General features: G+C 27.1%; 1 protein-coding gene across 1 annotated transcript in view; it reads left to right on the top strand.

The window, feature by feature from the left end:
- The window catches only part of LOC107449012 (dynein axonemal heavy chain 2), a 130,562-nt gene that overhangs the window by 62,185 nt on the left and 42,943 nt on the right, over positions 1–25,434 (top strand). The window contains exons 35-47 of the mRNA XM_087163412.1: positions 176–328; positions 1,809–1,934; positions 2,036–2,254; positions 4,750–5,001; positions 6,175–6,471; positions 7,363–7,598; positions 9,489–9,687; positions 10,902–11,126; positions 13,407–13,508; positions 15,444–15,629; positions 17,047–17,260; positions 20,187–20,333; positions 20,428–20,595. Coding sequence (XP_087019538.1) covers positions 176–328; positions 1,809–1,934; positions 2,036–2,254; positions 4,750–5,001; positions 6,175–6,471; positions 7,363–7,598; positions 9,489–9,687; positions 10,902–11,126; positions 13,407–13,508; positions 15,444–15,629; positions 17,047–17,260; positions 20,187–20,333; positions 20,428–20,595 — 2,524 coding nt within the window. The remainder of the gene's footprint in view (positions 1–175; positions 329–1,808; positions 1,935–2,035; positions 2,255–4,749; positions 5,002–6,174; positions 6,472–7,362; positions 7,599–9,488; positions 9,688–10,901; positions 11,127–13,406; positions 13,509–15,443; positions 15,630–17,046; positions 17,261–20,186; positions 20,334–20,427; positions 20,596–25,434) is intronic.

The raw sequence follows: 25,434 nt of genomic DNA on the forward strand, positions 1-25,434 counted from the left end.
TTTACCATATTAAAAGCAAAATAATTTTCCAATGAATCTTATTTGCATTAATCTGGATGTTGAATGATGCTTTTGTACTTTTTAATTGTATTAAATATGTTATTATAAATTTTGGAAATTTATGAAAATATTTTACCCAACTTGTTCAAAAGTATTAAAATTTTTAAAATTGTAGGCTTTAGCTGCTGATGTTGATTTGGTGTTCAAGAAAATGAGGGAACAATTATCTAGGAAGCTTCATTACTCATTTGGACTTCGTGCCATCATGCACTTCTTAAAATATCTGAAAGAAAAGAAAAAACTTGATTCACATTTATCAGAGGATGAGGTATCTAATATTTTACACGAAGTTAAGATATTGAGGTTATTTCGAAGTATATTATTTTTTTAGTTTAATGTAACGCTTGTGTTATGATTAATATTAAGTTTTGTAATTGCTTTATTTATTGCATTGCTTTATTGAATTCTTTTATTGCTTTTCATTATTAAACAAAGTTTTAATAACAATTTTTAAGTTAATTTCGTTTAAAATTTTGTTTTTAGATATTTTATTAACTACATTTATCAAATTTTGAACTGAGCATTTAAACTAATTAATGTTTACCTTTTGGCATTAAACCATATTGTATATATATTAACATATTTTGTCTTAGCTAAATAATTTATTTGTTGTGTATTTTATGTATGGTTTATAAGTATTTAAAGCTGTACATAAGTTCTTAATTGTAAAAAAGGGAAATATTAATTGTAATAAATAAGAAAGCAATGATTTTTTTTTCTAGAGTACAATACAAGTTTTTTGATTCTGAATTAAACAAAAGGGAGTAGATTAGATAAAAGTAGGGACAAAATAATTAAAAAGAACATCTTGACTAATTTTTGATGCAATAATAGAATTTTCATGTAACTAAAGGCTACTTCAATAGTTTGAAATGTATATCTTAAATGTGTTAATTAGTTATTGCGGAAAACTTTTTTGTTTCAGAATCTGCTCAAAAACATATTTTTTCTAATTAAATATACCTTATTTCTAATAGGTTTAGATTTTATACCACAAAATAGTTTTTTAATAATGAAAATTTAATAAGACTTTTGAAAATTTATTATTTAAAAATAATTTAGCTTAAATTTGATTGTTTTTTATATGAGGGTCATATTATTTTTAAAATTGTGGCTACCTTTTAAATATTTAGGATATAAAGTCTAAATATATTTAAAAAAGAATCTTTATTCAGATTCATTTTTGAATTTGTGCAAGTGAAGGACAATGTGGAATCCCTAAGTGGTAGGTTGACGATCTGGTTACTGCAAGCAGCTAATTTAGTACATTTGAGTTCCATACCACGAACTATAAAAATTGTATCTAGCATATTAAAATCTAATTGTACATTAAATAACACTTCATTTATACATTTCTTCATTTTATTTTGCTTATTGTGCATCTCAGTTTTCAGACATTATTTTAATACACTGATTATGGGAGATTCTAATTAATAACTAATGATGATAGGAGACATTTTACATATTGTATACTTCATTTAATATTGAATAAAATTTTTAACTACTTTTGAAAATTTGGCAAAGTACAATATACTAATTATTTTATACAAGACGTCCTACTAAAAATGCATTAATGAAAAATGTATATATATATTATTATTTCTATATGTATAGTGATTTAATATATTACTTAAGAAATATGCAAGAGGTCAGGTTAATTGGTTATATGAGCGTACTATCATCATCAATGTATTATTACAATCTCCATTTTCTTTGTGCTTCATTGGAGATCTTATATTTTTTTATAGTTTATAGTGTCTTCTTTGCGAGAAACAACAGTTCAGATACTCGATTCTTTTGACATTCCCATCTTTGAAAGCATATTGGAAATAGTTTTTGGTTTTTTTAAATCAGATCACGACAGTAAATTAGAAGTAAGCAATTTCAGATATTGTTTTTTGCATATAAATTGTTTTAATATTTTTTTTCTACCTTGTTTTTTACTTTTTTGTTTGCATTCAAATTTTTTTTGTAGCTTTGCAATGATATAAAGAAAGTTTTAGAAGAAAATTTTCTTCAACCAGATTCATCGACTATTGAAACAATTAAATACCTGTATGAATTAAGAAAATATTATCACTCTATCATTTTGCTTGGAGAAAGTGGTAGTGGTAAAACAACTACCTGGAAAATGTTAAAAGAGCTTGAGGCTCAGTATAACCGAACTGAGGATTCCAAACTTTCTGCAGTTCATGTAAATATGTTTTTAATTTTATTTAAATGTATATTTATTTCCAAAAGTTAGGCAATAAGCACTTATTTGCACAATATTTTTCAACTATGTTGTCACAATCGCCATAGATTCATGATCTTTGACTGAATCATACTAACGTCTAGAGATATACGAGAATCTAGCTTTGTTTCATCTCCTCAGATCAATGTCCAATGACATCATAATATTATTATTGATAGATGTGCACATTGAACTCTGGAAGATAAGAGGAAAAATGCATTTATAGTACAATAAACAAATTGGTTGTGAATATTGTGTTTCTATGGCTTTTAAATTTTTTTTTATAGTTTTGTTTTTGTTGTTTTAACTATTTTTTTTAAGTAATTTTTTGTGAAGCCATTGAAAAACATCATTAATATTATTAAAATTGTAACACTAAATTTAACCATATCAAAAACATATTTTCACATTTGTGATGTATGCCGTGCAAATTGCAATTCGGGAGGAAATTTTAAACAGCGTTTGAAGACATACCGACTTATAAAGAAAACAGCCTGTACTGGGCAGTGCCACTTAACCTTAAAATAAAATCAGTGTAGAGTATATCAGGCAAATGTATTCCAGGCAGTGGCACTTAACTTTAAAGAAACATCAGTATAAGGTATAGCAGATAAATGCATTACGGGGAATGACATTTATTCTTAAAAAAAAACATGAGAGTAGGGTAAACCAGTCAATGGCTCTCAATTCACTTGGCTAATCCGATTATTAAAATTAATAAACAGCGATTATTATGAATAGCCCCATTCCATACGCAAATATTTTCATTAATCAGAAGGAAATAAGCTTAAAAGAGTAAGGCAAGCAATGTAGGGCTGTGTGAGTCCCGACTTCTTTATTTCAGTTTTTCACTGAAACAGCTAAAAATCAGTTCACTTATCTTCTTTCTTTAGGTAAATCACTACGCAGTTGCTATTTTAGCATCTTGCGTAAATAGATTATCTAGCGTTGGGATTTGAACAAATCATTGTTTTTATCATCTCCCGCCCACATCAACATGCAATCAAAATACAATTTTTTCTATTAAGTACTACTGACAATTGTAACTTCATCTTTAATCCCATCATATGATATAATGCAAATTGTTATAAATAAACTGCTCTAGATAAAACTGTAATAATTCTCTCTTTATTACACACAATACTGTTATTGAACTTTAATTTTTAATTACATCACTTTAAAATGTTAGAAATAAATAACTGCTTTTAACTGAAATATTAATTCTGAAAAAGTATAATAGTCCTTTCTAGATTAATTCTTTTTAGAAAGGATTTTTCAAACAGTCATGTTAACAAAACCATTAATTTTGAACAGGGTTATAACAGTTGTGGGAAGATTTGGAACTCTGAAATTAAATTCAACATTTTATGCATAGGACAACTTTAAAAATAAACATCTACCACAGATCTGGTAAAAAATTTAATTTGCATATCTATCGTTAGTGTCATATTATGACGTCATTGAGCATTGATATGAGGAATTGAAGAGGAAGCTAGGTTCTCCTTTCTCTCCAGATGCTATTATTAAATTAAATCATCACTTTTTCACTGTCTTTTTTCCATACTTTGATGTAAATTTATATAAAACTTCATTTGATTCTCTGTTTCTTACGATTTCCACAAAAAAGTTGTTTCTTAATTTTTAGACATGATGATTAAAAATATTCAATAGTAGTTGACTTAATTAAAAGTTTGATTTCTGTTTAAAGTTACATAACAGTAATGATTTCAATGGCCAAATTCTAATAAAAGCATAGTGCTGTTTTATTCTCTCACTGCAGGATAAATTCTTCTAGTTCATTTTATAATTCATTTGGTGTCACCTTTGTATTTTCTGAAGTAAAGCATGGAAAATTACTTCATGTGTTTTATAATAATTCTTGCTGATCACTATCACACAATCTGATATTTTACTTCTACTACTAAATTTTTGCTATCAGATATGAAAGAAATTATCACAAATAAAAATAGAAATTATGGAAAACAATGAATGTATTAAAATAAGTGTAAAAAAAGAATTATAGTTACATGAGAAACAATTTATTTTTAAAGCGAGAAGTTGATGCTGCGCCGTCCTGATGTCATTGACTGAAATGGAAAGCTTGGAGCGGCACAGGTCTCTTGAGCCTTGGGTTTAAACTGTTCCTCACTAATATCAATGGTGGAAACCTGAAATCAAGTAAAGTAAAGCAAAGCATTCCGTCAACAGTTAGTTGTAGGCCGAGATAGTCAAGCAGGTCAAGGCTCCTCAGTTTCATGGCATATGACAAGAGGGTGGCAAAGTAGTCAGCATTATTCACCAACTGCCTTTTCTTGCAGGTTATCAATTAAAGCTGGGTGATCTAATTTTTTATCGTTACAGCTGAATAGCTTAACAACTGAGCTATTTCTCATTATTTAATTATATTTATAGAAATATAGTTATAAGCATTATTTTATTTTGTTTAATTTTTTCAGAGTTTTATTTTTAATGCCAAAGCTTTCACTCTAAAAGAGCTTTTTGGTTTCTTCCCGGAAAATGAAATTTGGTCAGATGGTTTATTTTCTGCCACTTTGAGAAAGGCTTGCCTAAACGAAAGGGCGAAAGAGAGCTGGCTAATACTTAATGGACCTCTTGACAAAGAATGGATCGGCAATATAAGCTCATTACTAGATGCGAATAAAGTGTTTACTTTAGCTAATGGAGAACGAATAGTTTTAGCTAACATGGTTTGTTTCTTTTTCTTCCTTTAATTTTCTTTCCATTTTTTTCTGCATTAAAAATTATTAAGTATTTTTTAAAATAAACTTTTTAAATATAAAATACAACTTTAGTGTGTACATGTAGAATTATAATTATTATAAATGAACTCACTTAGAAAAAAATCCAATTTTAAATGTCAATGCATTATTTTGTGAGCATAAACTTACATTTAGTGGTTTCAAAATGAGGTTTGAGATTCCACATTTCTATTATGACGTACAACGCTTTCGAGCTATTGCATCTTCCGATTGCCATAAATAGAGCAGCAAAAGCTTGAACGCTCGTTATTTATCTATTTCTTGATGGTGTTAAAGGATGGTTTTAGCTAAAGAAGGATATTCCACTCAAGTGTTTGTTAAAAAAAATAGGATGTCATTAATCGACAGTCTCGAGAGTGATACAAAGGATGCGTGAAACCAGCGGCATTAAGAGAAAGGCTGGATCAGACCAAAGGAGGGCGACTAAAAAGTCTGACGATTGATATCTGAAATGAATGTCTCTTTGTAATCAACATGCAAGTGTTCCTAATTTGAATTTGAGAAAACCTGTGGTAATATAAGTGCACGAGCAATCCATCGACACATTGTGGATAATAGCTTGCATGCCTATCGCCCCAAGAAAAAGCTTTTACTTACAAAAAAATTTCTGAAACGACTTTCTTGACCTAGAACGCATGTTTCATGGACAATGACTCAGTGGAACTCAGTAATTTTCTCAGCAGAGTCTAACTTTAATCTACATCGATCAGACAGTATGTGGTATATTTGGTGAAGAAATGAAGCTTATCTTTTAGATTGCATATTGCGTACTGTAAATTTCTCAGCGAGTCAAATAGTGTGGGGAAGCATATCTAGCAAAGGTATTAAATGATTGATCTGTATTATTAGAACTATTGACGCATCAGTTTATGTAAATATTTTAGAGAAATATTTAATGCCAGTTATTTTAGGACATAAAAGTTCCTTGTAGGATAATGTTTTTTTTTATTTCCTATTAAAATATTTATGTTTTTACACTAAAATAATAAAAATAAATTGTGAAAGGGAAAAATAATTTATTTTTTCTTCTTATAGCTTTTATTATAATTCTTATAATTTTTTAGTTAATTAATATATTAATTTGTTAAATTATATTTATAGGTCACTTTAATCTTTGAAACTACAAATATTTTGCATTGTTCACCAAGTATTCTTTCTTGCATGGGTATTGTGTATCATAAATCAAGCAACGTAGTATGGAAGAATTTTTTGTTTTCATGGATTCATAAGTGTGAAAATGAAAACTTAATTCCTGTTGTCAAGAAACTAATAGAAGAATACATGGAAAACATTTTGGAATTCGCTTTTGATTCTTTAAGAAGTTTGAAGTCTCTGTCAATAACTAAATTGAATTGTGTGTCCTCTTTCTCCTGTTTAATGGACATCTATGTCAAAAATGTAAGTAATTATATAATTTTTATTAGAAACTTAAATAAATTAAATTACAATATCTTCTAGCTATATTGCACATTTAGATGTGTCATTCTTTTTTTAACTTTTTGCTTAAGGCTGGCACACCAATTGAACAAGAATGATGGGCTAAACCATTCTAAGTGCTGTAAGCAAAAGGTTAATGTCTCTTAAAAAACATACGCGAACATTTTCTTCTGTAATACTATATTTTTTTTTACAGTTTATTTTAAAAGATTGATTTATTAAATGTGTAAAGATACAAATACTGTGTGGCAGTTATTGAGATTTCTGAAATAAAAATGAAGTTTTGAAAAGCTTTTTTTCGTGCTTCAGGAAACAAACATTGTATACAAATTTTTAAAAAAAACTGCAGATGTTTAAATTTAGGGTATGACATTTTTGATTTGCTTGCTACCAATGACTGTGATGTGCGTTGAATAATAACAAAAATTCTGTAGAAATCAAAGTGTTGAGCACAATAGTTTAATATTTTCAGTGAAAAATACTCTTTAATGAGAGTAAGGATGCTTTAAAAAAAAAAGATCTGAAAATGCCCGAATCTCACTGACGATTCAAAAGTTACTCACCTGTTTTTTTTTTTGTGTTGTTCAATAATTGTCACCCTTTAAGTGTAATTGTTTATTGTTAATTAACTTAATGTTGTATAACTAGACTTGTATACTTCATTTTTGTTATTAGAAAATGACTTTCAGTATAATGCATATTCAGATAGATTGTTGTTTTCACTTAATGATGTTTTATGATTGCTATATAACCAAGGGGATACTTGTATTTCAGGTCACCTAAATTCTTTCTTATTGTTAAGATCATAATCTATACAAAATAGCATTGCATAAGTATAATAAATTGTTTCAGGTATCTCCGCAGAAGGTTGATTCAACCATCATTTCAAGAATATTTTGGCTGTCAATAATCTGGTCAATTGGTGCTGCCATTAGTGAAGATGAGAAAAATGAATTTGATGCTTTCATCAAAAGCTTAAATGATTCATTAAATGCTTTAGAAAGCGTTTATAACTATCATTTAGATGCCAACTTTGAATGGATCAAATGGAGTTCATATTTGCCTGAAAAATGGCAACCCCCAATGAAGTAAATGAAGTATTTATTCAAAATATACATGTAATGAAGTAGAGTTTGATGTAATTATTAATCTGTATTAGATTTACTATCCATTATTTCTTCGCATCTGTTCGCTAAAAGCTGAAAAATTCCAGCAGAATAGCTGAAGAAAATGATTAAAGGTCAAATTAATTGCAACAGTTAGTTACAGAAATATAGTTAAAATAATAAATAATAATAATAACAAATGAAAATTTTCTCAGCTTATATTAATAATTAAATTTCTTGTAATTTCATATAAAAGTTGTATTAATTTCTAGTTCTTAGAATGCAAAGATATTTTTCACTGTTTTAAACTTCTTTTCTTCCTCTTCTGGTAGTAACAACTTTTAATGTGTTTTTATTATTCTTAAATATTACTTCCATGATGATAAAACTGAGAATATCTAAATTTTTATAATACTCTGAAGTTCGTTTATCCATTCTTAAATTGTCTCTATTTTAAAAAATTTGGTTATTTACAAACTTTTAATTTTACTATGGAGGCAGGTTTTTTTAATTTTTTTATGGTGAGATTCAAAGTTTCTCTGTACTCGCAAAATAAAATTTATTTTTTTTAGGAATCAAATTTTAATAACTTCATTACAAAATACTTGATAGTAATTTTAACTCCTACTAGAGACTAAATCGTCCCAAGATTTTACAACATTAGTTTAAATAAGGCATGCGGGATTAGTAATAAGATTGTTTCAGATTTTATGTGCTAAATAATAAGATTTTATGTGCAATTTCAGGTACAAATTATGCAAAAAAAAAAGTAGTAGCTTTAATAATTTAATTGAAACTTTTGAAAAATGAATGACTTTATGTGAAAGAAAGCATTTTGTTTCAAAATGCAAAAATACTGGACACTTATTTTGATGAAGTGATTTTCTTGGATAGAAAAGGAAACTAAATTTCAGTTGCTATATTTCAGAGTGGATGTTGTTATGGACAATAAATTAACATTGCATTCATGGACAAACATAGGCTATTATTATTGCATAATGTAATGACAATTGTCAGGACAATTACTCTTAGAAAAAAAGCTGTGAATGAAGACAATAAAAATAAATTTACTTTGTGTCTTAAAATTTCAATTGCAAGAAAAATTGAAAGACGTAACATACAAGTCTGAGTGTATCTAATAAATTTCTCAGCAAGATTTTTAATGCACCTTAACCAATGCAATTACTCGTAAAGACAAAATTTTAAATAAAGATTATTAGTTAATATACTTCTTCATATCTCATTTGCCAAAAAATTAAGAAATAGAAAAATGTAGTTTACTTAAATGTTTGCTCTTTATCTAAACTCTTCCAATGGTAAAGTTTTAGTTTTAAAATAAATTATGATGATGATGACATGTACAACTTGATTGATATATTGATTTTTTTATGCATCTTAAATATCTAAATGCATGAAGTTGGTATATAAATATCGAAAAAAAAGGTTTAATTTTTATGGTTGACTTGTTTAATTCACGATTATGAGCCAAAGACGTAAAATTAATTTTTATGCAAAAATAACCAAAATGTAGGATAACTACTAAATTGTTGTTATGCAAATTTCTAAATAAACTGATATGATTATATTGCTTATTTGTATTTAATTCATATACAATGTTATATATCAACAGTCATGCTTAAGATAGTACTAAAGCAATTAATTCATATCCATGAAGAATAACTCCTTTGGTATACCTTTGTTCTATTTTTGTATTTTATATTTTTGATTTTTGTAAATGTTCTTTTAAAATATTTAGGTTTAGTTTTTTTTCTATCATTAATATTTTGTAAAGTATTTCAAGTGGAAGAAATCTATTTAGTAGTTTATGCTTTTATAATAACAAAATATTAATTACATCGATTTAATTTTCAGTTCTCCATTTGAAAATTGGTTCATTCCAACTGCTAGATGTATAAGTTATCAGCACTTTATACTTCAGTTTACAAACACACTTCATCCAGTTCTTTTGATTGGCAATAGTAGATGTGGTAAGACAGCTTTAGTAGAAGATTTATTTTCAGTTCTGGATCGTGATACCTACACTCACAATATTGTCAACATCTTACCACAGGTGCATTTCTTTTTAGAGTATTTTATTTTTTTAACTATAGTTATCTGTATGCTTTGTAATCTTTTTAATTATAGTAATCTGTATGCTTAACAATAGTAATCTGTAAGCTTTGTGGGGATAAAAGATTATAACTTTTAAATGTTTGAAGTAATAAGAGGTTAGTGATTGTTTTTCTTTGTTTTCAAGGTTCCTGTTGATTTTTAAAAAAATCTTGTCACGTTTTTGACTGTTGACGCTTTCCAATCTGAGTTTTATAATATTGGATTCTGAAATATTAGAAACATTTATATTGTAGCTTATTAAAGTTTTCAAAATATTCCTGGTATTTCTTTTTGCTGTATTAATTAAATGGTTGTGCCTGGTAGCAGAAAACCTCCAACATAGCAGCAGGCACTGTAGATTATCGGAGTTTCTGCAGATTTTGTTTCCTCTTAGATTGAAAAAACAAAAATTATCACAACAACTGAAGGTTATTTTTTGTCTCATATTTCAAAAATGAGCCTAAAATATAACTGAGAGGAAGAAAAAAAGAAGAAAAAACAATTTTAACACAATAACTATTTGTTTTAGGTCTTAAATAGAATTTGATTCCCAATCTGCAGACATATGAGCAAAAGAAAAGTGATGACTTTTGCAAATTCCAAATAATGTTCTTTAACTAACTGGAATTTTGAAAAATGAAAGAAATTAAATGACATGAAAAATCAAAAAAAATAAAATAAAATTCTTTATTTCCAAAAACTGTCATTACTTGTTCATCGACGGTATTGGAGCTTATTACAGTTTGTAAAATTTAAATTATTAAATTATTCAATTCATTTATAAGTGTAGAATTTTTTAAAATTAAAATTTAAAAAATTTTAAAGTTTTTTTGTGTAATTTTTATTTACCTTATATGTGCTAATTTTGCTATGCACATGTTGGATTAGGTCTAATTTTTAGAATTATTGTATCTTTCTGACTATGTTAGTTAGGATCACTGACAAATTGACCCTAACAAACATAGTACTGTAATGTTAGGGTCACAGACAAATTTGAATTTATGATGATTGTACTGCTAATTGACTCTGTAAATTCTGCTACATTATGTGTAACGTAAATATTTGTTTAATCCTCGACTATTTCTCAATTAATGATGGTAATGTCTTTAGCAAAAATATAATTTGATATAGTTTTGCATTTTGTATGTAATTAATGCTTGCTTTTGCTTTTAGATTTCATCCAATAAGTTTCAAACAGTAATTGAAAGCCAGTTGGAAAAAAAAGCTGGTGGCATAATGTTACCCCATTTTAAGAGGAAACTAATTAACTTTTTGGATAACATTGACAACATTATCTGTGATGAATCTGGAAGTCAACCACCTTTAGAATTACTATTGATGGCTATTGATTGTGGATTTTGGTATGACCGTAAAACATGGACGAAAAATTGCTTACGAGTAAATGCTTTTCTTGTAATCCTTAATGTGGCAGTTGTGAACATTTTGTACGTAGAAGATTTTCTTTATGATTTTTTCCTTAAAAATTCCACAGGGTGCGTAGCATTTTTAAAAAGGGTTTAAAGGTACTTATTTTCGATTTCTGTTTTTTTTAAAGCCCTAAAAAGTTTCTAGATTCTTTTTTTCATTGGGTGTTTTTAAAAAGTGCTTAATTTTTTCCTTTTCCAAAATTATTTATTTTTTCTTCACCATGTCGATTTCTTTACGAATTATACAAATAGCAGGGTTTTCACTTTGCTCTACTGTCAGCCCATAACTTATGACAGCGTCAATCATTTTACATGATTGATGAAATACTTGCTGGTTCGCATATTGATAAGGTGGATTTGGTGGGAAAGATTCTTGTAATCTTCTGTGTAATTCTGCTGCATTTTGCAAGAGATTCTCAATTTCTGGCTTCATTTTCTGCCCTTGAAATTGAACCAAAAAATCTCTTCAATTTTTGCTGTTTACAAGGACCAACTAAGCATTGCCAATTTTTTGCCCTAATACTGAAAGAAAATTTTAGTTATCTTATTAATTTCATCATTGGGGAAGCACCATCCTGTTCATCACTGGCAAGCTAATGGCCTACTCGCACTTTTCTATTCATAAATCAATACCATAATCCTTGAACTTGACTTGGAGATCATTCACTAATTATGTATTTTTATGCAGGTCCCCTGATCAGTCAAGAATCACAAAGCTTCATCCCCTCAAAATTTCCATCTCTTTTTTCTTCATTTAATTAGAAAGAAAATATAGAATATTTAATAGAAATTTTTTTTTTATTAGTCTCATTATTATATTTTTTTAGAGTGCTCATTTTTTGTTGAAAAATTTGGTTTCGCACCCTGTTCCATGTCTTTTCTATCTTTTTATTTTGTTTATTTTTCATTCTCATATTCTATCTCATATTTTGATAATACTAAGATTTTGCTTTATGTTTTTTTTCCAACCTCTTTCATTATCTTGTTATATCCTTTATTATCAACTATTATATTTTAATTAAATAAGATATTTTTAACTAATTTTGTTAAGACGAGCTGCTTGAAAGTTTTCTTAATTTTTATTTTTAATTCAATTCCAATTTTTGGAAATGTATTTTATGCGGCACAAGCTATATACACGCATATGTTAATTTATAGATTTCAATGTTAAATTTAATTTTCTTAGACATGTGATTTCCTACATCCAAGTATTCAGTAATGAAATCTTAAAAGTTGACCACAGTTGATTTTCTGAGATTTACTTGCTTAAGTTAAACTTTTGTCATCAAACTAGCTGCATTTGGAAACCAGCTTTGGTCCAGCTTTCTTAAACTAACTGTTTGATAGCATCACATAGTCCCAGGTCCCAGCAGCTTTGTTCTGAATCCTTATTTTTCCTCACAAGCCTGCCCCATTGCAGCGCACATTTGATTACTATTAAATGGTAAATTAGTAAAAATATGGCATCATGCATATTCCAATTGATTACTCTTAAAAATTGGATTAGTAAAAATTTCACATTATGCATATTCTGATTGATTTCTCTTGAATAGTAGATTAGTAAAAATGCAGCATCATGAATACTCCAATTAATTATTCTTATGTAGTAAATTATTAAAAAATGTGGCATCATGCATTTTCTGATTGATTACTCTTAAATGGTAAATTAGTAAAAATGTAGCATCATTAATTTAAAATACAATTCAGAGGGGGTAAAAATTGTGCAAAACAGTCAGAGAGTTAAGTTTTATTTCTACTGAATTAAAATAGTTTTTTCACCCTTAATAAATTTCATAATTTACAATACTTTATGAAGCAAAACTTTGGTTTTTTTTCTTCACACTTACTGTGTTGCGCTTTAAATAAAATTTATTTTCAATTAAAAAATATCTAAATAGATAATTTAACTCAGCATTCAAATGTCATCTTATTCTCAACTATACAGAATTTTTTGCCTCTACACATTTACCTTTTCTCTACAATAAATGAAATTTTGGCAAAATAATTTAATGCTGATTAAAGGGCTAGGCTATAATTTAAATTAAATATTCTTGTGTAACTGTATATTACACATTAAATCTGGATTAATGCTTAATTGATTAAAAAAAACTTTTAAAAAATAAACCGAGTAAAATAACATAATTATATCCAATTTAATTAAAAATATATATATAGTAATTACACATTTCCTTGTATCAGTCTTTTTTTTTGTAACTAATCACTGTATTCAATAAAAATATTATATCCGCAGAATGTTTCATATGTGGCTTCATCTTCATCATTTGGATCAGCAAATAAAATTCCAGATCCACTACTAAACCGTTTCTGTGTCTTCAATGTTCCAGAACTAAAAGTATCTTTAATAGTTTTTATATTTTAATTTTTAAAATAATCTTTCAAAACAAATGTTGATATATTCGCTTTTTTAAATTTGTTAAATTCAAACTTTTTTGATACATCAAATATAATATGCCGAAACTTTTTTTTTAATCCAAATTTACCAAGAAACCATGTAATGTTCATCTTAACCATATTATGCTTCCATGCTCCACTTATTTTTACTACTTACAAGACTGTGTCCTTTTCATGTCTCTCATGACTTGTATTACATTAAATTGTTTTCTAGATTCTCTGAATTCTGTAATATTAAGAGCATGCGTGGCTAGGCTTTGAATTTTAAAAATGGTTTAAAAATTAATTAAAATTATTTGTCTCAATAGCTCCTGTAAAATATGAGTCAAATTAAAAAATTTGTTTTTTAAAATAAAGCTATTTTCAAATGTTCTTTCAAAAACATTAAAAGCAGTTACCCAAAAATCCAAATACTGTCTGAGTTAAAACTAAGAGAATTTTAATTAAAAAAACTGTTTTATGCCTACAAACAACAATTATTGCGAGGCAACCATCAGATTTGCTGCACGGCAGCAAAAAAGGGGCTTAGCCATCTGGTTCATCGATAAATTCTACATAATTGACTGTAAGAAATCGTCTTGTTACAGATTTAGATAAATATCGTGTGTTATTAAAGATAGCAAGCTATGACCCAAATATAAATAAGATAGCGAATAAGGTTCAGCAACAGGTGTCACACTAAATAGAATTAAATGTATGTAATATTGTATCATATGTTTATATTATATTTTTAATATTGTAGTATATGTTTTTTATTAGTTTAAATTAGTTTATTTTGAAAAGCAAAAAGTGTATGTACTGAAGCACTTTAAAAAGGACACCCTTTTTAAGCAAAAAATAAAGACAAACAATTACATATTGGGATTTGTATTGATACACCTAACTAATTTTTTCTACTGTAAAAAATTAGAAAGATCTATTATAATTACCTAAATTTTATTTTATGATAAATTATAAAGGTATTTAAAATATTGTTTATTCAATTTTTATTTGAAGCAAATTAAAAATTGTTCCACAACCATTGTAGCATGATGGACTTTCTTCTTTCTAAGAGTATTTTTAAAAAGAATTATAATGAGTGGCACATTGAACGCCTGGAAATGAAAGAACTCAATTTAACTGGCACATAAATAAAAAAATTGCTATCTTTGCTATATACAGACATGAGACTCTTTCTCAGTTCCATGATTTTCCCCTTTTTTTCATTCTAACTTTTTTTGTTATCTTTTTAAAAAGTTAGAAAAATAACTTACTGCAGAAGTTTTATCATGCACTTTTTAAAATGTATAAAACTTAACTAAGTAAGTTTATAAATCCAGCGATTGATTAAGATTGAGGTCAGACTTAAAACAATTTAAATTTTTTCTACCTTGTTTGTTAGAGAATCATTCACTAATTACTTTTTTTAAAGTTACACATATTGTCAAATAAGCTAGAGTTTCTATAGTCAGTTTTTCTTTCGAATTCTTTCATATTTGTATTGACAGTTTTATTTTTATGTAGTAGTATTATGTTATTAAAGCTTTACTTTACTGACATTCCATTATTTTAAGATAATTTAAAATTTTTTTAAGTGTTGTATTTTCTGACCTATTGTTCTATTCATAATATGATATATTTATGCTCTTCTTAAAAATTCTTGCTATAAATATTAAATAGCATTAAGGTTGATACTTTTTGACCCTATATCATTAGTCAATATATTTTTCTGCACACAAAATGACCCTTTTATTGTTAAGCAAAAGTTATCTCATGAATGTATATAATTTGTTTGACTTTATCTATAATTTTTTTAAAATCCTATGTGTGTCATTTATAATGTAACTTTAATGATTTTTCTAACATACTTAAAGCCATATATATATTTGTTAATTAGGATGAAATGAAGAATATATTCCTCACGTTGATGAAACAAAAAATTCCTAGTGTCTCTTTGGAAACTCAAAGGCTACTAAACTCTTTAAGTTCTGGCACTGTGAAAGCTTATGAATTGATAAGAGAAAATTTTCTCCCTACTCCTACAAAATTGCACTATTTATTTCATCTGAGAAGTGTCAAAAAAGTATATCATTTTAATTTTTATTTAATGAATTGGTTATCTAATATTACTATTTGGTTTTACAAGTATTTAAAAATTGAATTAATGTCAAAGGTTCCCATTAGTTTTTACATTCAAAAAGAAAAAAAGACCTATTCAAAAGAGTCAAGAAAATTAAAGATAAATACCATTTTTTTAAATTAAATTTTTTTCTCAGAATTATGTTGTCAGAGCTTCTGAAGATTGTTTTCAGCATTCATAATTGAAGTTGTTTTTATATAGTTCTGCATATTTTTACTGATGAAGGGGTGCACAACCTTTTTCAGTAAATGACCATTTCTGCAACAGGTTGACTAATGAAGGGCCGCACACATGTTTAGTCATGTTGGTGGAAAATATGATTACTTTTATGTAAGCATTACTGTTCTAAAAATTAAAATTTTAGCATTAAACTTAATAATGTATTTTCAGATAGTTAAATACTTTTATTTATTAAAACTTATTTAAAGATAAAAAACATGCTTTTTTTAAATTTCCCCCCTTTTTATTAATAATAGATTCACAAAAAGAAATAATATATATCTATTGGGAAAAAGAAACATAAATTCTAACAAGAAAAAAACTGTAATGCTTACAGAATGAATGTCTATAAAAAAAAGTACGGACTTGTTTTAATGAGAAATGATAAGCAATAATAATATTAAGTTGTGACACTTAGAAAGAACTCTGATCATCAGAGCATGAACTCCCTTTGTTATATTTTAAAGAAAACTCAAAATTTTTATTTCAACATAAAAAATTTCAGCACAATTTCAGAACCAATTTAAAAAATCCAGAATTTAAAAATTTCATTAACACCCTACATTTTTTCCAAATCATAGTTTAGTCTAGTTCTTTATTTGTATTAGATATTTTACAAATGGACAATATATCGCTTTTTTTATAGAAATTTTCAATTATCTTCATATTTCGGTTGCAAAAGATGATGGCTTTGAAAACATAGCATCATTATTTAAGTATTTTATTGATTTCAATGTAGAAAATATTTAATAAACACAGTGAAAAAGACACAGTGAAAAACAGTGAAAAAAATTTTTTTTTTTGGAATCTGATGTGATTTCAATTAGAATTTTGAAATTTTTAATCATGTCACTAAAAATTTAAATAAAGAAAATTAAATTAAGCACAAAGCTTTTGATTTTTTTAAAATAAAATTGAAAGTTTTCCTGCAAACATTTTTTTTAATAATTTACAAATTGATTTCATAGCATTTATTACACAATATATTATCGAGAAACTGTAGCATGAGCATTAATGAGTTAAACTTAATAATATTTTCTTTCTTTTATTTACTTTAAATTTCCATCACATTTGTGCCAATACATTTAAATACAATATATTTGTTTCAGATTTTTTTAACTCAAATTTTTTGTCTATTAAGGTACTGTTTAATCTACTGAACATAAATACTGAATATTTGGATAATCGAATCAGCATAACAAAGTTCTGGTTTCACGAGTTTACTCGAGAGTTCTCCGATCTTCTAATTAATGATGATGACCGCTTGCTGATGTTCCGTGTTCTTGCTGGTGTAGTGGAGAAAGAATTTTTAATTCCTGTGGCTCGTGTTTGTGCTGAAAATGAACCAGTGTTTGGTAAGTCAAAATGAAGAAAATAAGCAAAAGAAGAAATTTTTTTTGAAGAATATTTTTATAGGCGGTTTGCTTCTTATTTTATTTAAATTCTTTTTTATCAAATTCCCTGTATTTCATCAAGTATTTTTTTTATTGATATGAAACCGATTATATTTACTAAATATTAACTCCTACTCATTGGACAAATTTTGAATAATTATTTTTGATAAACTTAATAGTTTGGTAGTTTATTATGTTCTATTTTGGGAAAAGTTCATGTCGAATACACTATATATAAACAGACACAATGATTCTTAAACTAAGAGGCTGATTGAAGTAATATACATGTATTTTAATTAATCATTCATAGCTTAATTTTTCCTCTAGAATCATATATTTGTGTTATAAAAGACTATGAAAAAATAAGGTGTCTAAGACAAAAACTTTATTTTGAAATTTAACAATTATTAGTGGTTGGATGCTTGTTTATGAAAAGTATGTTTTGCTAGTGAAAAATTTATTTTATTAAGTACCGCCTAATTTTGGCTTTACTACTGGAGATTCTATTATTTAGTTTTTATTCTTATATCATAAAACACATTAAAATTTAAAATGTCCTAAGTTTGACTTCAGTCTCAGTTGTAAAAATGTATTGATGATTAATTTTTAAAAACTCAAATGATTCCTTAATTTTAAATACATGAAGCTCTTTAATTATTTAAAAATGATGAGGTAATCGTGAACTTGCTTTATCGTAGCTGCTTGTTAAATTAATTAAATAATGTGATTTGTATTCTCTTACATCAGGGGTGTCAAACCCGCAGGCCGCATGCGGCCCGAGATGAACATTTTTGCGGCCCAGTCAATATATCCGACGCAAAGTAAAAATAAAATAGAAATGTGAATTAGAAAGGAAACTAGCATATGAAATTAAAATATACTTTATTTATAAACTATACGGATCATTTTAAATTGTATGCGCGAAAATGTAAAATTCAAATTGGTTTGCGGCACCTGCCATTCCAGGGATACTGCATCGTATCAAAAATACACAGAAACAATTTCAAATATTGAAGCAGAAATTGAAACAAGGTTTAAAAATTTTAATTCTTTGGAAGAAAAATTTTTTTTGTTTTCTTCAATTTTCTCAATAAATATAGACTCAGTACCCAGTAATATGCAAATGGATGTGATAGAGATTCAGTGCTACTCAAATTTGAAGGCAAAATTCATTGAAGTGGATGTGCCTGAATTTTACAAATATTTTCCAGCATGGTTTGAAAATACTCGAAAATTCGCATATGAAATTATTTCCATGTTTAGAAGTACTTATCAGTGCAAGCAATTATTTTCTGTTATGAATGGAAATAAATCTCTTGTCCGAAACCGTATTAATAACGCTCACGTTGGGTCAATTTTGAAAGTAGGCTCGGCCAATAAAATTTCTCCCAAAATAGGAAAGATAGTAGCAGAGAAGAGATGTCAAGTATCAAACAATAATTTAATTTTATGTATGTTTATTACAATGTGCTATTCAAAATAAAAATATTTATTTCTATGAACATTGAATTTTTTTTTGTTTTTTTGCGGCCCACCTAAAGTTAAGCATTGTTTATTTGGACCAAGTTATCTTTTGAGTTTGACACCCCTGTCTTACATCATTATTATAATCAAAACTCCAATCTTACTAATATTTTCTAAAGCTCATCAGCTATCTTTAAATACCTAGTTTTAACTGTTAGAATTATTGTAATTCGTTTAATTTTTATCTATCTTTGAACTTAGCTTTACTGTTACTACCTATGACTATATCAGTTTAATTAAAATTTCTTATTTTCTTACATTTTAAAATGCATAGTTATTTTAACCTATAAAACTTAACTTTGTTTTTAAATTAATTTTTCATTGTTTGTAATGTACTTTGTATCATTAAGTTTTGAGAAAATTGGGGAAATTAAAAAAATATTTTACTTGTTAATAAAATTAAAACATTTTGTAATTGGTTTATTAGAAGATTGATGTGCTATATTTAAATTTTAAATAAATTATCTTTATCATTTTTCAGTTTATTTTCATATTACTCAGAATGTACATAATACCAAATAAATAACTATGTAATAATTGAAGTAATATATAAAATCGGCTAATTTTGTTGAACAATTTAAAATTTAACAAAAATTAAATTTTTAAGAAACAGCTATCTAAGCATTATGTGACAAATTTAAGTACAAAAAGTTACTTAATATAAAAGAATAACTTTATTTTGTTTGAAAAAGTACTGTGGTGGGAGTAGTGAAACTTACCTTCTATTACTATTAAAGCTGAAATTATTACCCCTAACTCTTTAGCCATCTAAGGGTTTTAGTCTCTATTTGTTATAAAAAGAAAGAGTTAACTGTATTTATAAATGTAAAAACTTAATATATGTCCCTGTTTATTGTTACAATATATTTGTTTTAAACAGAAGAAGAAGAAAAAAGCTTTGAAATAAAAGCCTGTCAAAATCTATTTAAGTTAGTTTTCTGATGTATAAATAGAATTTTAGTGACTTTCTTTTTTTGTTTATTGCACAAAGTTGTTATTATAAACATATTTTATGAAACATTGTATTGTACTAAATTTTATTCTGCAATGTTTTTCTCCTGTTAAAAAATAATTAATTCTTAAATTTTATAACAATTATTTATTTTGTTGTAGCATTTTAAAAAACATAAAACTTTTTTGTTTAAATGAGTTTACTTTTATCAATGAAACATATTTCTAAACAAAATTGATCTTTATTTCTATCACTAGTTGAATCTTCTGAAGAAGTTAAAATATATCAATAATTTGTAGATACAAAATGTATGATTATTTCAAATATCTCAATTCAATTTCGAGATTATTTATGTTATGTTAATTATAAATATTATAAAAAAATTGTTTTATAGTTAAAATTGATTTTCAGTGAAATTTCTAACTCCTGATACTGGTTATAATGAAATTCAAGATATTAGTATTTTACAAAAACTGCTAGAAACTTACATTGAATCATACAAGCATAAAAAATTAAAGGATTTACAGATTGTTCTTTTCAAACAATACTTAGATCATTGTAAGTATTGATTCTTTTATTTGGAAACTTAAATATTGTTTTTTCCATAAAATAAAAATTAAATTTATTTATTTTTTCTTTTGAAATATTATAGTTGTTCGTATTTTAAGAGCTATTGAAAACCCTCATGGAAATGTGATTCTTTTGGGAGCTAGTGGCACTGGTCGAAGAACATTGTGCAAAATAGGAGCATTTGTTTTAAATTACGAAGTGTTTGAAATAACATTTGATGAAGACTTTGATGAGCAAAGTTTCAAAGCAGGTATGATATTGTAATCTTTTTTGTTATTTTGTGCTTTCTTGATATATTTGTTACTAGCTAAGTTTGTTAATTTTCCATGAAATACTTGGGCATCTATTAGTGTACTGAAAACTGGTCGGCAAAGTATGTATTCCATCAAATAAAATCATCAAACTCGCAGACGATAAATTATTATTTATCATATTTTAATTAGAGTGATATGTTTATGATTAACTTTTCCATGTCTCTACATTAGAGAACAGTAATGTTTTTTGAAACTTGTTGGTATATATTTTATGTTGATTTATTTAATATAAAGGCATAAAAGTTGACTTCAATGGTAGCATTTTATTATTTTTACAATATAACGTTTATACTGTTGTGTCACAACAACCAGAAATAAGACGTGAGTTGTACCAAACAATTTATTTAAACATTCACACGAAAAATCACAAAATATTACCCAAAAGAAATATCTCTTCTCAGAAAAAAACTCTCTTTCTCAACAACACAAAAAAGAACATCACTTCTCGTGTGTGTCTCTCAAGCAACATTATTTTAGCATTACCTCTCGAGGAATTGATGCTTTTAGCTCAGTTGTCACACACTGTTACGTTACAGTCTAACTCCTCCCTTCCACAGAGTTTTCTTTGCAAAAGTAGGAAATGGCAAAAAAACATACATAAAATTTTGTCAAAACTGATCTATATAGGTTGACATAAAACTGTTTTGTTTATCGGTATATAGGAAAATAAAACAGTAAAGGAAAATAAGCAGTAAAATTGGAGTCACGAATCTTTTCAAAAATAATTTTAAACTCTTCACTTTCTCTTTGGGATTCTTGAAAATTTTGTGGCAAAATATTTAACAGTTCGATACCAATAAATTCTTTATTACAAGGTAATATCTTTTCAGTGAGTAAGTCATTGCTTTTCGCCGTTTGATCAGAAGTAACGATGTGTTCATTGGAATCGACTATACCGAGCTGTACATTATCTTTATTTTCTACTTCCCTCCTTTCATTCATTTTTTCTTGTTTTCGAGTCATTACAGCACTTATCATTGGGACTTCAAACGAATTTTCCAATAGAGCAGCCGTTTTGTTACCCAATAAATAATACCCTTGATCAAGAGAATCACCTAATACAGCTGCCTTAGTAACCACTTTTCCTAACTTACAGTTTAATTCAACTACGGCTAATGGGAAGCAAAATGATTCTTCCTGTATTGGAGTTTTTATCCAAACAAATTCACCCGTGTACATTTCAGGTTTTACAAATCTCCTAGGAATTAAATCCAAGGTTGCGCCAGTGTCTCGTAGTATTGAAATGCCAACGCCATTTACCACGCCAATGCTCGTATATGGTGTCATTATATCAGGAAACCTTGGTTCCGAAACGTGAAGGGAAGCCACAGTTTCTGAATTTGTTTTCGCCTTGGGACATTGAGGGCGTAGATGATCATAAGAACCGCATTCATAGCATCTAAGCTGTCTTCTTCTTTCAAATTCTCTTTCACGAACATTTTCTTTAACATTATTTTTCTGCCAAGTCAACTTTTCTTTAGTTCTGGTATCACTTTGGTTCAGAGATCGCCAAGAATCATCTTGGTTACTTCGATTATAAGACACAGACTTTTCCTTGAAACTGTTTTTTAAACTTTCATAGTCGTCCAATTTTCCAGCTAATTTGGAATAAGAATTCAATTCCATCCAATCTTCAAGAAAATGATCTCTCATGTCATTTGGTACATGACGTTTCATTTGCTCGGTAACCATCAAACTCTTAAGATCATTGAAAGTGGTAATTTTTACTTCAGAAACCCATTCGCTAAAATAGCAATTTAATTCTTGTGCAAAATTTCGCCAAGATTTTTCAGGTGATTTAAAATGTCGATAAAAATTTTGTTTGAGTTCCTCTACATTAAGGCGACAAGGGACTTTCAAAATTTTTTTTGAAATTATCAAGGGATTTGCTTGAAATTTTCAGAATACATTTATATTGTTAAAAACAACTGTTATACAAAATTTCAAAAAAATATTTCAAATTTTAAGAAATTTAAATTTTTTAATTTTTTATGTTTTTTTTATATTACTCCTCGCGTCTGAAATTTTGTCAAAATGACAAAATTCTTTTAAAATATTACATATTAGGTAATATTGAAAAAAATGTTGGGAGTACTTTTTTTTTTTATAGAAACGAATAACATTAAAAAAACAGTAAAAAACCTACATTTTTAGGAAAAAATCATCATACCTCTATAAAATATCATGTATAAAAAAAATTCTATTCTCTTAATTCAAAAAAATTTTCCAACAAAATGTTCATAATATTCATAAATATATAGCATTAAATTCTCAGGTCAATAGAATGAAAATTCATTACGCTGGAACAGTTTGAAATTTGTAAATTTGTCAAAAAAGACATTTTGAGAAAAATGACTTTTACTACTTTTTCATTGCAAATTTTACTTCTGAACAAATATTTCTTGTTTTCGATAAAAATACCTATAAATATTGTCTAAAGAACTAGTTTAATAACTATATACTTTAAATTTTTTTTAAAAAATTAACAAAATATTCAACTAATTTAAAACTAATTTAAAAAGAAACTAATTTAAAAAGAAACTAATTTTAACTAATTTTAAGCAGGCAAAAAAAGGTAATCAAAGGGGTGTGGTCAAAACTGAAATGGCCATAACTTCATCAATTTTACTCTTATTCTTGAATTGTTTTTTTTTTAAATGTTCAGTTAAATGCCTAGATTTCAAAAATATCAAATGCAAAATATCGATTTTTTGACAAATTTTTGCTTCTTTGAAAGTCCCTTGTCGCCTTAAGCTTATATTGTTTAAGAATCAATTCTTTTACAAAGTTGTAGTTATTGGCATCATTAGGAGACTCTCTCGCCAACATATTTGAAATGTCGGGTGGTACTACGCTCAATAGGTAAGGCACCCATTCATCTTTAGGAATTTGTGCAATTTCTGCTCGACGTTCAAAATTTATCAGATACAACGACATTTCATCTTTACCTTCATTAAATTTTGGAGTTATTTGTAAAATCTGTATTTTATGCTTTGTTTCACCTGTTTTGGTGCTGAATTAGAGAATTTGCTTCTAATTCGAGTCTACGCATTTCCAATTGATGTTGCCGTTCAAGTTCTTCTCGCCGTTCTTGTCTTTCAAGTTCTTTTCGCCTAATTCTCTCCTCCGTTATACGAGTCAAACACATCTTTACATCCTCAACCTCATAATGTTTACTAGTTTGAATTATTTTTTTAATTTCACAAACATTTGCTTGAGGTGGAACAGATTCACCTAATTCGGCGGCCAATTCTATAAAATCCACTTTTTTCGCTTTATTAAGAAAAGCCATAATTTACAACTGATAAAAAACTACATATACAATCACTGACTACCTTAAATCAACTACTCTTACTATATCCCGCCGCTGCCACCAATAAAATTCTGTTGTGTCACAACAATCAGAAATAAGACGTGAGTTGTACTAAACAATTTATTTAAACATTCACACGAAAAATCACAAAATATTACCCAAAAGAAATATCTCTTCTCAGAAAAAAACTCTCTTTCTCAACAACAGAAAAAAGAACATCACTTCTCGTGTGTGCAACATCATTTTAGCATTACCTCTCGAGGAATTGCTGCTTTTAGCTCAGTTGTCACACACTGTTATGTTACAATACTTTTTAGGAATTTTTTAAATGAAAAGCCTTATTATAGAATTTTCGTCCCACCCAGAAAACCCTAATAAAACTTCAGATGATTTTTTTTGGAGGGGGGGAGTAGGGGTTATTAAACTTTCTTTAAAGAAATTGTTATATATCAATTGACTTTAAATATATATATATATATATATATACCTACAAAACTTTATGTTTAACTTCAATACTGAGAAATGGAAAAGTAACTCAATTAAGACTGTTTACTTAAAATTTTATGTTAATTTCAGATATATTGATTAAGGCATTTTCTAAATAAAATTAGTTTCATACCAGGTACTTTTAAGTACTTCAAATTATTAGACAATAAATTAGTCAAATATCGAAATTATTAGCCAAATTTCAAAATTCTTAGTCAATGGCAAAACTTAACAATTTTTTATGACTAATTTTTAAAATATAAAACTTCAAATCAAAATACAAATTTACTAGAAATTGAATTATTCTGTAAAATTCAAATTCAAACCAAGAGTTATTTTGCAGTTGGGGAGGAGTAAGGGAGCAATGAATAGAAGAGAAAATGAAAAATGTAAATGTTGTTTTATTGTCTTTGAGAGAAAGAAATAGGAAAAGATTGGGTTAACTTTTGATAACTTTTTAGACTGGAGCAATAATACAAGGATAGACAACATTATGTTATTGCCACAAGACAACATCTCTGTGAAAATATTTTGATGATAATATGTATCTTGCTACTACATAATCTGTTTTATTGACCAAAACTATGTTGGGGATTATTATCACGTAATAATCTGTAACAATTTAACAACGAACATGGTAATCTGTGTTTTATGGTAGTCTGTCTCACACTTACATAATCTCTCTCATTATTTACATTATCTGAACTTAATTCTAATTGGTTATGCAATGTATCTAACAGAAATTACTGTAATCGAATAAAAAATGCAGGATTTGTTCAGAAAAATTCCCTTTGACCTTTTTTTAAGGATCAAAGGGAATATATATTTTATTTTCCGTAAAATAAATCATTCGTCAATACTTTCTCCAAATCACAATTTTTTTCGTCAGTTTTACGATTTTATTGTAAATTCTTCATTTTAACAAGAAAATTAAACTAACGGTTAAAGAACTTTAAAAATTGTTTTATGACTTTCA

This window comes from Parasteatoda tepidariorum, chromosome 1 (assembly GCF_982258835.1).
Source record: "Parasteatoda tepidariorum strain Cologne lab strain chromosome 1, Ptep-v5.0, whole genome shotgun sequence".
Taxonomy (NCBI): Eukaryota; Metazoa; Arthropoda; class Arachnida; order Araneae; family Theridiidae; genus Parasteatoda; species Parasteatoda tepidariorum.